Consider the following 13,984-nt stretch of genomic DNA (forward strand, 5'->3'; position numbering starts at 1 on the left):
TATCAGAATCGCCATAGCGTGACTTCCTGAAGCGAGCTCTTTTCGCGCGATAGGCCGCGATAAAGGCGTCGACTGCCACTTATCTTTATCATTATCGTGCGCCTTCAACAAATAAAGTGTAAAAAACGAGATAAAGGTAAGGTACCATTGTCGTTCGTGGATAACGTGACGCTTGCACTCCAACTCACTCTTAGTAGAGCCTATATTTTTATAATTTACATAATATTACAATGATTTACAAACTAATTATCATGGAGAACGGTGGTATATCCGAATAGCAACCGATTTGTTTAACGAATTGTAGATTGTAGATGAATAGACGTTTTAATAAAATGCTCTACATACCTCTTATCTAAAAATGTCCCTACATTGTTATTATTATCTATTTAATATCTATAAATGTTCTGTTTTTTTATTATGAATCTCATTTTCTTATTTAGAAAAAATACATCCTTATAACGCCTAATTTTCTTAAAGTTAATCTCATTTTTATTAATTGAACATAGAGATGTTTAATTGCAGCAGAATTCAACATGCACGTTTTAAGGCGTAAAAGTTTGATAATGGAAAGTGGATCATAATGCGATACATTATTATAATTCAACGACTAATACAATTTACTACAGTAATGTTATAAGTTAGGTTAGTAAGTGTTGTACTTAGTCCCTAATCTCCCGATAATGATAGTTCTAGAAGATAAAATATCATTCTACTGATAAGCTGTGAAAAATGATGACCAACGATTTAAATATTTATAAATAAGTTTAAGTACATGAAGTGCTGTTTTGTGAAGTTGGAGGAATCTATGTCCGTTGGATTTATAGAAGCTGTTGTATAGAATTTAAGGCCGTCTTATACAAATACCAAAAGGTAAAATTATATTGCTGAATTATTTTACCGAATGTAAGGAACGAGCTCAAATGGTACATGATTAGTTGACTTCTAATACGACTACCATAATGCCTGACACCTAAATATGAAATTTTATTTATAAATTATATAAGGTATCTAACTTTAGACAATTGTGTAGAATCAATTAGTTTTAACTACAGGTAATTTAATTTAAGTACTCATACCGATACCAATCCACTTATATCGAAAATAAATTATTCCCCAATATATAGTTCGATTGAGACGTATAAATATAAACATTAATTTATTAATAGGTAGATTAACATTTATTCCCACAACAACAAAACAACTTTATTTTGAGAAGGAAAATATCTTTAAAATTTGGTATAACAAAATCGTTCATTAATTAAAAATACGCTAAATTTTACTTATATTAAATTGAGACAAACTAAAGCAAAATAGAGCAAACAACAATTTAACTAATATAATAAAACAGGTGAACGTAAGTGTAGAAATGGTGGAAAAAGATCATAGAATAAATATTATGTTGAATTCACACAAACATTTTCATGTGAAAATTTATCGAGACCTAGTTGATAACAACAGCAAAATAGGCTCAGGTGTGGCCCCTATCTGCGATACCGATAGTGCCCTGACGAAAACAGAATTTAACTTAATTTTAGTACGAGTAGTTAAATAAATATGAACTCATTATTCAATTTCAGAAACTGGACAATAAACAGAGCTATCGACTGTTCAATGATAATCTATGAGCTTGTAATTTTATTATAATAAATATAGAGCCAAAAAAAAAACTTTACACGTATATAGTTAATATAATATAAATTTAGTTTTTAAATTGATATTTTAGATATATCATTTGGAGTATCCATTCATCTCATTGAAGGTAATATACTGTTTTTTTTTTAATATTTAACCTAACGATAAGGCAGACGAGCTACCTGATGGAAAGCAGCCACCGTCGCCTATAGACATTTGCAACAACACAGGAGTCGCCAATGCATCGCCGGCTGGTCATAGTCCTGAGGGAATACCTCAGGAGAAAGTTCATTCCACATTTTGCACGTACGCGGTAAATGACCGTGCAAACTAAACCGTGGAGGATGGCCACGGGTCAAGTTGATGTGGATGGAACCTCATCCTTCGGCGAGTAGTGCGATGAAGGAAGGGTGATGTAGGCACCAGGTCGAACAGTTCCTCAGAACACACACCATTGTAAAGCCGGTAGAACACGCAGAGGAAACCTATGTCCCTCCGCAGGCTTAAGGGTTCTAACCGATCAGAGATCACTGGGTCATTGACAATTCGTACCGCGCGTTTCTGTTGTTTTGTGCTGTTTCTGTTAACGGAGTCGAGTGGGTTCAGATGATATTGTGGCGCCCCTGCCCAGAGATGCGAGCAGTACTCCATGTGGGGCCTCACTTGTGCTTTATAAAGCAAAAGGAGTTGCCCCCAGTGAAGAACTCCTTGGCTCTATTCAGGACGCCCAGTTTCTTTGTAACGCCAACTTGGCTTTAACTTCCAAATGACTCCGATAGTGTCCGATACAGCACGTCACACGAGATGTCAACTCCCAAGATTCCTACACTTTTACCAATGGTGAACGGGGTACTTTGGAACTTAGGTGCTATGACGAATGGGGTTTTTTTAGCGGTAAACGCGCAGACTTGTGTCTTCGTGGGGTTGAACTCAACAAGGAACAACAATACTGAATGTTATTGCAAGTAAAGTACACCCCAAATAGATTAAAATACCTTAGAAATTCATGTCAATTTTTTTATAAAATACGTAAGTAGTGCTGACTATGTGACAGAACATCAAACTTGCAATTACCAAACGCTTCGGTTTATCAAATGTGATTTAAAGCTCTTTTATACATGTTATATTATATACGTTTTTTGTTATATTACTTAAATTTAAACTAATCTATCTAAAGGAGTTAAGGAAATTGTCATGGCTCTTTTGTTGAAAAGAGTATAATTATCAATAGATAGTGATGAGGAAATAAATTGTAATGTTCAGCTACCTAACTTTTAAGCAATGATAAGGGAATATTTGTACGTTATATATAGTTTTACTTTTATTATAACCTTTCCTAGGTATTTAAATTGGTTGGAAATTCCCAAAAAAAAAATGGAATGTCCATAACGCCAGACAATAAAAATGGAACTATTTTATTATGGAACACATTTATTATAAACTGTAAGTTTTTTTAATATACATAAAGTCTGATATTTCTTTTTGATTTTGTTCATGTATTTTGGTTGGTCATAGTTATATTAATCGGAAAAATAGGAGTAAAACAACATACTTAGATGAGTATTTATAAAAAAAGCCCATCGGCTTTTTAATAACTTCTCATCTCATCTCTCATCTATAAGTGTACCAGAAAGTCATCACTTTCGAGCGAATCATTAATTTTACTAACAGTTTATATCGCAATTAGTCAGTGCGATGGACTGCAACTCATCTATATCTTATATATAACAATCCTCTCACTAAGAGGACGCCCACTGCTGCAGAAAGACAGTGGCGAAGTCTACAACTGTTATAAAAAGAGGGTAAAACATCGATAAACAATATTTTTTATGTCCAATCCAAGTTAAAATTACTTTACGAGATAGGTAAATTAACCAGTAACTGAATAGGCATTATTGACTATTTATCTTTAGTTGTGACCCAGTTTTTATTCTGTCACTATTATTAGTTTCGCAAGTGAGTATTGATACCGGACGGAGATAGATATGGCTTAACAAAACCATGTCAAGCCTAAAATCAACAATAAATAATATACTTTTTGGTACATAACTGCAAATGTATCTAGGTATTGTTCACATTGCTATTGTTAAAATATTTATTTTTAATTAATAAATATATTTTCTCATCTCAGTCACTTCATTCGTCAGACTTTCCCATCAAAAACTTCATTGAAGTTCGCAGTTTTCACTCATAAATTTAAATTCCTTTTAAGTGTTGGTCAATGTGCAAAGCACGTTTTATTCAATTTATTGAATTTAGTAATATTTTAATTTTAATACTTATAGATTTTTATGAGCGCTAATTAGGGTCTGATGATAAACGAAACGATTGTTAAACATACCCAATTTTGCCGATTCAAGTAGTCAACCAACAATAAGTTTATATTCGCAGTTCATAAACTGTAATTCCGCCTAATACGACGTAAAATATTATGTAAATTTGCATAAATGTAAATTTATTATGTAATAGGTATTCCATTAGGCTACGCCTACCTCTTCATTCTAAGCTTGTTGCAGTTATAACATATTTTTTGTGTATACAGGGTGTCCCGTAAGTACCACGACAAACTTGGGGAGAACAAAGGTGAGGGTCCGACCTCTCTGGGAAAAAAATAATACCTTAGTAAAAGTGTCACCATATCATATTGAAATGTAAATTGGTTTAAAGATGTAAAGGAACCGGTCTATCATATTGAAATGTAAATTGGTTTAAAGATGTAAAGGAACCATTAAAAAAAATAAGGATATTTTTAGATTTTAATTTTTTTACTATTTTTCCCTCAACTTTGACTCGTCGCGGTGAAAAAAAAAAATGTACTGACCAACAACCAAATGTAGACCAACTATCTGATAGTATTTAACAGAAAAAATAAACACTGCATCATCCAATTTGTACACGCAGTTAACGAAAGAAGATGCAGAGGGCTGAATTTCTCAAAAAATCGAAAACAATTGATAGTGCAAATCAGTTACACTTTTACTAAGGTAATTTTTTTTCCCCAGAGAGGTCAGACCCTCACCTATGTTCTCCCTAAGTTTGTCGTGGTACTTACGGGACACCCTGTATAATTATTAATGAAAAGTCATTTCCTAGCAGTTTTCATGTGACTGGTTGTATAATTGTATTTTAAGGCGAGTGTTTGTTCGCTTCGGTATTGTACCTTGTACCTAGTTCCCAAGGACGTATTGCGCAGTGAAGAGGGCAAGAGGGCGTCGCTGGCACTCGCAGGCTCGCGTCGTGAAATGTCGCAACTGGCACGTTATGTGCTGATGGCTGGAGGATTAATATATACCTACCTACCTAACCTAAGATTATCAAAAAATAATAGACTAGTTACATTGTATTTTGTTAGCTAACTAGAGCATCCGCTTGATAAACGATAATTTGACCATAAAAAGAGTAGAAAATAAAATAGTGCAAAAATATACATCATCTTAGCTGCAGCCCAGAGACTTGCACACATCTATACATGAACAGGAATTTGCACGGAAACCTTGAAACATTTGATAAACATGAGATGAAAATCGATACGACAAACTTGCGAGTCAACTTTGTAATCGAGTGAAACGAGCGCCACACACGCCGCTGAACTCTGGCTTAACTTTAACCCACATAACAAAGTTCAATGTAAACACAATACGGCAGAAGTTTCCGAAGTTCCAGTTCACGGCCGCGAGGCGACCGGCCCGCCGCCTCCCTCCCCGGGAGCCCCCCGGCCGCGTCTGTCGCCCCTCTTGAACTTGCGCACCTCCACCTTCTGCTGCTATCCAAACTTCTTACCCCGCGAGACGGAGATCGCTTTCACTGTATACTCAAACATATCCTATACATCACTCCAGGCCATTGAACTTCGCTTCGCCAAATACGAACCTGGCAAAACTTTGCTACAATCTGGATTAATAACTGTTGCCCAGAATTTGTGAGATATGTATTTGGGTTCATGTTTGATAAGTGGTTATCTGTATTAAAACGGTTAACTTAACTATTAGCAATTTAAATCAGATAAATTAGCTAAAATTATGTAAGTAAAAGTGTGTAAGTTTATTTTTATTCACATTGAATATGTAATGGGAAATTGTCCCAAATATATATGTGCATTAACTTTATGTTGATCATCAGTTCTACGGGCTCATGTAATTATTACACCTGTCTATAAGTGTACCAGAAAGCACACACCTCGTGTCTTATCAAATGACACCGTTTGATATGCGCCTTTGCCACCTTATCTATCATGTCGAAATTCTTCCACGTACTATCACATACCTATTTTAGTTACGTGTACGTGAAATTTTACATGCTTCTGGGAAATTATTTTTAATGTGACTACATCGACACTACTTAACAGTACATGATCTAATTTACTATGGGCATTCGGTATCTAAGGTAATATTACCTACTGTGTAGTAAATCTTAATGCTAACATTTATTTGTTTTTGATGTTATGATAAGCCATTATCTGTAAAACCTAAAAATCGACCTTTGGACTACACATGTAACTATTGTTAGATATTTTTGTGCAGTATAACTAAAACACATATCTTGTCTAGGAATAATTTTGTTCGTTGCACATTAGAAAATAGTAGAATTATCTATTGTCAACGAGATACAACGTAATAAACGTGTATCTCCAGTGTAAACAACTAGTCATTGTGATGGGGACGGAGTAAGCAGATAGCGGGCTGGCTGCGACGGCCCCGCACGGCTCCGGGGCGCCGGCCGCTACGGGAGCCCTACGTGCGATGACTCGGCACGCCAATCGACGACATGAACCGTTTATCATCGATACCTTACTGATTGGCCGAGTGGAGTGTTTGCGCGACCGATATGCCCGGCGAGGACCAATCGATTCCCTGTTCCGTCGAATCTTATCACGATCATGGTGGGCATTCGTACCTCGTGTCAGTTCCCTGATATCATATCTGAAGATATTATCGAGTGTATAAATATGGGGCCATCGATCGATCGGGTCTCTATCGAAGTTTGCGCTGTGATTAAGATCGACTGTGTATCCAGGTTGTGTGCCACACCAATCCCGGGATTCGGCTTCAGGGTAACATTAGGGTTTCGGTATAATATCTACATCGTTTATTCATTCAGTGATTTAGTTTTCGTTTTACTAATTCTACAACATATCTGCTTGCTGACGTGGCTGCAGATAATATAGTTTAATCACTATTGTGCCAAGTTAATTTAACCACTTGTCATGAGTAATTTAATGTGTTACTAATATTGAACTGCTCTTCCGTTGAACGAAAATAAAGTGTCAATGTAAAAACCGAATGACGATTACGTAATAACATATGGTGTACCAATGGCACATGTGGTCGCTCAGATCATGAGGCGGATACAATTGAGGCGTCCTACAATTTTATTATCCTCGTGGTAGTTAGATGCTTAAATAGCGAATAAATTTGTCATATATTTATGTAAAATTACGCGAGACAGGTAAAAGCAGTGCTCTTATCAGAGAACGTTAGCCGCGCCTTTTCGAGCGGTGATAGCGCGCCACACGGCTTCGTAACTCGCGCGCACTCCGATTGTCACATCGAGCAAACACGGGCATCATTCATGTCGCATAAATATTTCAATTTGTATTTCAGAGCGCTACACGACGACACGTTCGGCTTCACGTCTGAGTTGGACAGGGGATCTTGACAGTTTGACGACAAAATGCTGCCAGATCTATCTTTCCAGCTCACGCGTGGAGTCTCCAGCGACGGCTCTCGCTCTCCACCTGGAACCGAAAGTTAATAGCTGTTGAAGACATTAGCGTAAAGGGTCAAGTGGAGGTGTGATCTCTTCACTTTTTATGTTTAAAGTGAGATTCAACTCCTCCAACTTAATCCTGAACCGCACTATCTACGCAGACGAGGCGATCGAAGTTTTTTATTTTTATTATGATAATATAATTATATATTTGTAAGTTTTATGTTTTATATCACTAAATATATGGAAATGGAAACATAATAAAAGTGTTCAATATCATTGGTTGAATTGTTTTATTTATAAACACATTAATTTTAATTTAAAAATAGCTGACATAAATATTTTTATCAATTTTATAATCAATCAATCGAAACATATGATCATCAACACATAGTTCTTCTTAATAAAGGTTATAAAATTAATTAAAATCCATAGTTCATTTTAATATAGGTTATAAAAGAATAGTCTTTCTATCTGAATCGATAATAAAAGGTTCAGAAACGGAACTCAAAATTTGCCGCCTCCGTAAACTGTGGCGCCACTGTGCGCGCATGCGGGCATTATGTGAGACCTAACGCTACGCGATCAACCCGAAGTGCATCACAAATCACTAAAAAAAAATCACAACACCCAAACAAAAAAAATGGGCAAAAAAATGTTGGTAACACCGGTGCGCTAAAAAAGCTTGCAAACTTCACGCACATAACCTGCGCTGGACATCGACTCGTCCGTCTAACTCTGGGAAAATGTATATTGATTTTTCAAAGAAAAGTCAACCGATGTAACAAAACACCGTTCGCGGAGTGTTTATACGCTTAATAAAGTGTCGCGGTCGATGTGCAGTGTCGTCGAGATGGTGCGACGGTGTTTCTCGGCACGTTCCGAGTGAGATCGGAGAGAGTGTTGCGTCGCTCGGCCGACGGCCCGGAGCCCGGCTGCGGCCAGGGCCTGGGCGCGCCATGGACGCCGCCGCCGACCCGCTGCGAGCGGCCAGGCCGTGAGTATCGCGTTCCGAGCCCGAGCGCTCCCGGGGCCCGCCGCTCCGCCCGCGTACTTACGTGGTGGATTATTTTGGTCCCCGCGAGCCCATCCAAAGTTGCGAAACGAGCGGTGCGCGCTCGTTTCTCGCTCTAGCGCGAAGCCGACATTCTCTCGGTCGCTCGGCGTCACGGCCTCCGCGACGTTGCGCCATTTCGGAGCGGTCGGATCGTCCGCGAGCGCGAGGCGAGGCCACGGCGACGTCGCACGGCAGGGCGGCAGGCCCGATACGATCGCAGCGCGGCGGCCGAGCGTGACCGCCTCCGCCTCGCGCGCCTGCCTGCTCCCTGCGCCGAGCGCCGAGCTCCGTGCATGAATGGCTCGCGGCTCCGCTCGTAAATCGGAGTCGTGTTTACAGTTTTTGCGGGTCGCACGGAACCCGTCACGCCGCCCTTTGTGTCGGGCGGCCGCGCGCTCGGACTCGCCTGGCGCTCCCCGATCGCCCGAGTGAATTATGGCTAGGTGCATATACGCCGTGCACTACACATACCTAACGTACGCGCGTACCTACGTATAGCGCGGCGAAGGCTGCGACTACGTACCTACTCAAACAAAGCATTTGCCCACGACTCCGCACCGCGAGCCCGACACGGCCAGCTCTCGCGTTCTTTGTGAAATCGAGTGCGACACTCGTGGCGCGTCGTCGTCGCGACCATATTACCGAGTTTCAAAACATCTGTGCTCGTCGATCGTTCGATTTAGTGTGCGTTTTGAGGTTAGGTCGTGATTCGAGCCATAAGTGCGCCTCGCGCTGCCGTCGGACGCCAGCATGCCGCTGGGGAACTCGCTCGGAGGCCCCTCGGACGGTTTCCAGTGTCGCCAGTGCTAACGAGATGTGTTCAGTGCCCCCAGAGACAGGAGCTAGTCTGTGTTGTGTCAGCTTGTCAATGCAGTTATCTCTAGTGTATTATTAATTGATAGTTAAAACAGTGTTTATGTGGTTGGAGTACAGTGAAGAGGAACCTTGTGGTGGCTCCAACAACCACCTCAAGTTCAGGTGACAATCATCCAGTACACGGCAACATTACAACACAAATCTTCACCTTAAGTCATCCCTCGAAGACATGAAACCTAAGGATTAATATTGATATATCTCAGAGGCCAGCCCTCACGTTGACAGTAAGGATGAAACACCGATGTGCAGATTTCAAAATGTAAGTTGGCATTAACTTGCTTTTACTTTCTAGTTGGAAATCAATCTGTAGGTTCTTTGTTTGTTAGTTTGCTAGGTTAGCTTAGAGAACAGTTTGTGTTAAGAAAAAGGATGGTTATTATATTAAAGTGACATAAGATTTCATGTCTGAGCTAACAAAACATTCACTTATATTTAATGTGTAACTTGCATGTTATTGCTGAGAATCTGAGATGACCACCAAACATATGATTTGATAACATCTGGCCCATAAATCTTTGTTTATAGTTAATTAATGTTTTACATTGTATTATGCGACATATACTTTTGCAAATTTATAAGGATAAATATTTAATTTTATTCCTAATATTAATTATATATTTGTATTAGTAGTAAATTTTTACAGATGTTTAAAGAAAAAGGCTTTCAATTTCGGATAAGTATCAGAAGAACCTCCAAAACACACATATTTGATATATAGGCAATCATATCATATCAAAAATCAAGTTGTTGTGAATACAATAATCATTTATAATGCCACTGGATTATTTATATCTAAATCATGTTTAATAATCCCATTCTGGTTCTAATTTCAGGTTTACAATGTGTATGATATGAGGTTTCTATTTATATAATGTTATTTATGAATAACAACAATAACATAAGGACAACATAAACAAGAATTGACAATAACAATAAATAGCACATGCAGTAATAACTAATTATACATCAGTTTAATCACCAATGAAACATTTAAATTTGCAAATATACAAGTTGTAATATATTTAATAATTACAAAACAAACTTCACAGAACATTCTTTTAAACAAACTTGACGTTTAGAACATTCAGTTCATGAGTTTACATATTGACTATGAAAAAGCCTACTGCCATCATATTATATTTGGTTGCGGCATATTAAATTTGAACAAATAACTTTAAATCATTTACAATATAAAAATCAATGTTTTAAACAAAGATGATATAAAATTTCCCTCATAATCAGTTGTTAAGTAAATGTTATTAATATTTGTTTTGCTATCTAAATCACAAAATATTTAGCAAAATAATAAATGTTAAAAAAAAGATATTGGTACCTACCTAATTCCTAACTCTATTCAACATATTATACTCTACAATTCACAACTCTATCATTACATTCATAAAACAAATATGCTTAAATAATAAATAAACCATGAGCCATAAATATATATAATATACCATTATTTATATGATAACGATCACAAAGAAATTGATTGGACATATCCAAAAATCTGCTTTCCATGTACAGGACATTCACAGGGCTTTTTGTTTTATAAGATTTAAGTAACAAACGAGCATGCACTCCACCTGATGTTAAATGGTCAATGTTGTTCATAAACATCCATAACCAACTCTATAGAACAGGGGCTTCTACCTGAGCATCACAGAGCTGTTGCTACTCCTAAAGCCAAGATGGTTGCTGCCAAGTATGTCAGCCAGCATCCATTCTTAAAGAAGAACTGCTTCACATTAGAAATAGTTGTGACAGTTGTACCTTCCCCTCAACTAAAAATACTGGTTCTATTACTTTTCTAGACATGTATCTAATTATATATATATAAGACAGCTTATTCACCTCGGTATCTTTACTTAAACAAAACCCCATCCAAATTTGATCAGTAGTTTTTGAGAAAATTGTACACATACCAACTTTATACATAGCGTTCAAATACAAAATCTCAATTTTTTATTCTATTAAAAATCATCCTCGCTTTAACAAGGCATTATGACTTACTAGTCATATTGACAGAATTGCCATACTATATGACACTTTACAATAATAATTTGCATGTAAACCTGCTAAATGGCAGGTTACCACAACAAGATACAATTTGCACCACCAATTCAGTATTATTTGACTTGTGACTCCCATTTGAATAATCTCCATTCATTGAATGCTAATTGAAATCAAATCTGCTCAACTATACTTGAAAATTATTCAATAAACTTTATGTTCTTTTGTAGTTAATCTCTATTAAAAAAAAAAACCTCTAGGAAATAGTATTTAACTTGAATAAAACAGGTAATATACTTCACATTTAAAACATATTTTTTGTCTAATATATTTTTTTTGGATTAGGGGAATTTCCTTTTGCAAAATTCGTATTCCTAAAGCTTTTAAGTTAGTAAAATATTCCCCACATTACAAATGCTGCTTACTATATTTTTCATAATCTGCTATGGATCAGAAGACAGTCTCAACTCAGAACATAGTAGTGATGCAGTCAATAAGTTCCTCACATAAAATAATATACATTTGAGTAATCAGCATGCAGCCTTCTATGTGCCACATAACATAGAAGATAATTTTGGTTTGTTGACAGGCAGAAATTCGTATGAAAAAATCAACTTATCAATAATAATAATATTAGTTATAGAACATGCAGAATTTTCATATAATTTATGATAAAACAAAATATAAACTATATACATAGTTGCTGTGTAAGATTAAAGATTGAAGATTGGTCAAAAAAGTCACTGATGTTTACTCAAAACGGTTGCATAGTAACTATAATATTATTTAAAGTCATATGGGTAAATTATATAAAACCCAAATTTTGTTCTTCCTTGTTGACTAATTCTGAAAATAAATTGTGCAAATAATTAAATACTATATATGGCTACCTCCTGCACTTAGGTCACTTATTCACCGTCAATCAATCATGATTTTCTCATACATATCTCACTAGGGTGATGATGTAACTTGTATTCTTACAGTGCAGAGATTCTCAAACTAATTCTTGTATTATTTTGAGAATCAATTGTTTTTTTAGAATTACTAAAGTAATAATCTGTGATTAGTTAGTACAATCAAATAGGGCAAGAAAAATAATATATATGCTTTGAATAGAAACCCTCTCTTTGGGGAGTCTGTTAAAAAATAAAAACTAATCAATGTAGTATACATAAGTCTTGTTTTAGTTAAGAATGGAAATTTAGTCTGAAAGTTTGTAATACCTGTATGATGCAACGGAGGAGCTACCACTGCCACTTCTATATCTAGTGGAAGCAGTTTTTACATATAAGGTGGCCATCTTAATCCTCAGAAATATCAATGCATCTGTGATCACCTACAGATAGATACTATATCAAATAAATGATATAATAGTTTTATATGGATGTCAATGTCCATGGGTGACAGTGAGCACTTGAATAAAGTGTACTGCATACTCGTCTGCTATTTCAATCCCCAGTTTGAGAAACACTGCTAATGTGGCTAGTAACTAATGTTTGTCATCATTGCAATGACTCACATAGGGAAAAGAAATTTTTATGTAAATAGTGGATTATCTCACGGTTGAATATAACCATAAATGTAATTAAAATGACCACATGTAGTCACTAAAGTACTGATAATGGTATTGTTAACTTAATTATACCTCTAAATAATTGACTTACCTGAACTTAAAACTTTTAAACAAATATGCATTAATATTTTTGTGGTAAGGGACACAGAACCTCTGTGTGCAGATTGTCAATGCTAGCCCGTGAATTCTAGACATTTTTGAAAATTCTCACATAAAAATTACTTGGCGGTTAAATACTTATGTGAGATCTTTTGGTGAGTCTCACTAAAATGTGTACAATCCATAAACACATTTTTAATATTATCCTTAGATATTATTCAAACAAAAAAACTTAGTTTAATTTTTGGTTGGATGGTTGACTCGCTTTCATAATTTATTCGTTGGTCAAAATAGTCCACATAACTTCGGGATAAGGTTTTGTTTTTATGTCAGCATTTAGTAACAATTTTCTTAATTAAAAAAGACCAATTTTTACACCTTCATACTCTAATGTTACTACAGTATGTGTTCATTCAAACATTTATGTATAACTATCTGCAAGTATTTCTGTACACTACAAAGCAAGTGCGTATTGCAGACGTGTTCTGTATGCAACATGAGCACTATGAGCAGTGCCATATCTACAGAATCTCTGTTGTCATGGAATTGTAAATGATGAGCTATAGGTTATTCTTATTACTGTACATATTTATAGACACATATGTGGTGATTTTTTTATTTGGTACACTTATTTATGAGTAGGTATAATATTTCCAATTTATTGCCCCTAAGCATGGGTTTATCCATATTCTACCATAGTGCGGATCGGTAAACTTCATACTACAATAAAAAATGTGCAGATTTCTGTTTGATTATTTCCTTGTTTGTCAATACTGTTTTACTTAACATTAATAGAACTCACACCAATTTGTGTCTTATAACAGTGGTGTAAAGTTGCTGTGTTCTGCCTTGAAAGTATTATAACGGTGATATATAAATTTGTGGCATTCTAACTTAATCCTCTGAAGCAACACTGCTGAGTTAGGTATCGACCGTAAGAGTGACTGACTGTATCGTTAAAAGTTCTTAACTATATGCATTAAGGAGATATTTTTTACAAATTCATCCCATGATATACGATACGAAAT

At 36.2% G+C, this 13,984-nt stretch overlaps 2 protein-coding genes and 1 pseudogene across 7 annotated transcripts in view; 1 reads left to right on the top strand and 2 right to left on the bottom strand.

Moving 5' to 3' along the window:
- Positions 1 to 5,674: 5,674 nt before the first annotated feature.
- Positions 5,675 to 6,688, bottom strand: LOC140754877 (uncharacterized; annotated as a pseudogene).
- A 343-nt stretch (positions 6,689 to 7,031) lies between these two features.
- LOC140754699 (uncharacterized) lies at positions 7,032 to 8,844 on the bottom strand. The gene is made up of 2 exons (XM_073089747.1): positions 8,397 to 8,844; positions 7,032 to 7,366 (listed from the first exon to the last, which is right to left on the bottom strand). The coding sequence occupies exons 1-2, from the start codon at positions 8,842 to 8,844 to the stop codon at positions 7,173 to 7,175; spliced, it is 642 nt and encodes a 213-aa protein (XP_072945848.1). The 3' UTR covers positions 7,032 to 7,172.
- LOC140754692 (uncharacterized) overlaps positions 7,931 to 13,984 on the top strand; it is an 86,201-nt gene continuing 80,147 nt past the window's right edge. For 5 of the 6 annotated variants that reach the window (XM_073089734.1, XM_073089735.1, XM_073089737.1 and 2 more), the window contains exon 1: positions 7,931 to 8,335. In XM_073089734.1, coding sequence (XP_072945835.1) covers positions 8,298 to 8,335 — 38 coding nt within the window. In that variant the 5' untranslated portion in view covers positions 7,931 to 8,297. Of the gene's footprint in view, positions 8,336 to 9,056; positions 9,531 to 13,984 lie in introns of those variants that run through there. The other variant, XM_073089736.1, reaches the window with a different exon arrangement.

The sequence above is a fragment of the Epargyreus clarus genome, unplaced genomic scaffold (assembly GCF_041222505.1).
Source record: "Epargyreus clarus isolate Ecla_fem2 unplaced genomic scaffold, WU_Ecla_fem_2.2 ptg000031l, whole genome shotgun sequence".
Lineage (NCBI taxonomy): Eukaryota > Metazoa > Arthropoda > Insecta > Lepidoptera > Hesperiidae > Epargyreus > Epargyreus clarus.

What these genes read in the sequence shown, in the direction of transcription:
- LOC140754699 (XM_073089747.1), bottom strand. Translation starts at nt 8,844, where the DNA reads ATGCACCTAGCCATAATTCACTCGGGCGATCGGGGAGCGCCAGGCGAG. An exon ending in GGACCAAAATAATCCACCAC is followed by an intron (nt 7,367 to 8,396) that starts GTAAGTACGCGG and finishes TTTCGGTTCCAG; the next exon opens with GTGGAGAGCGAGAGCCGTCG.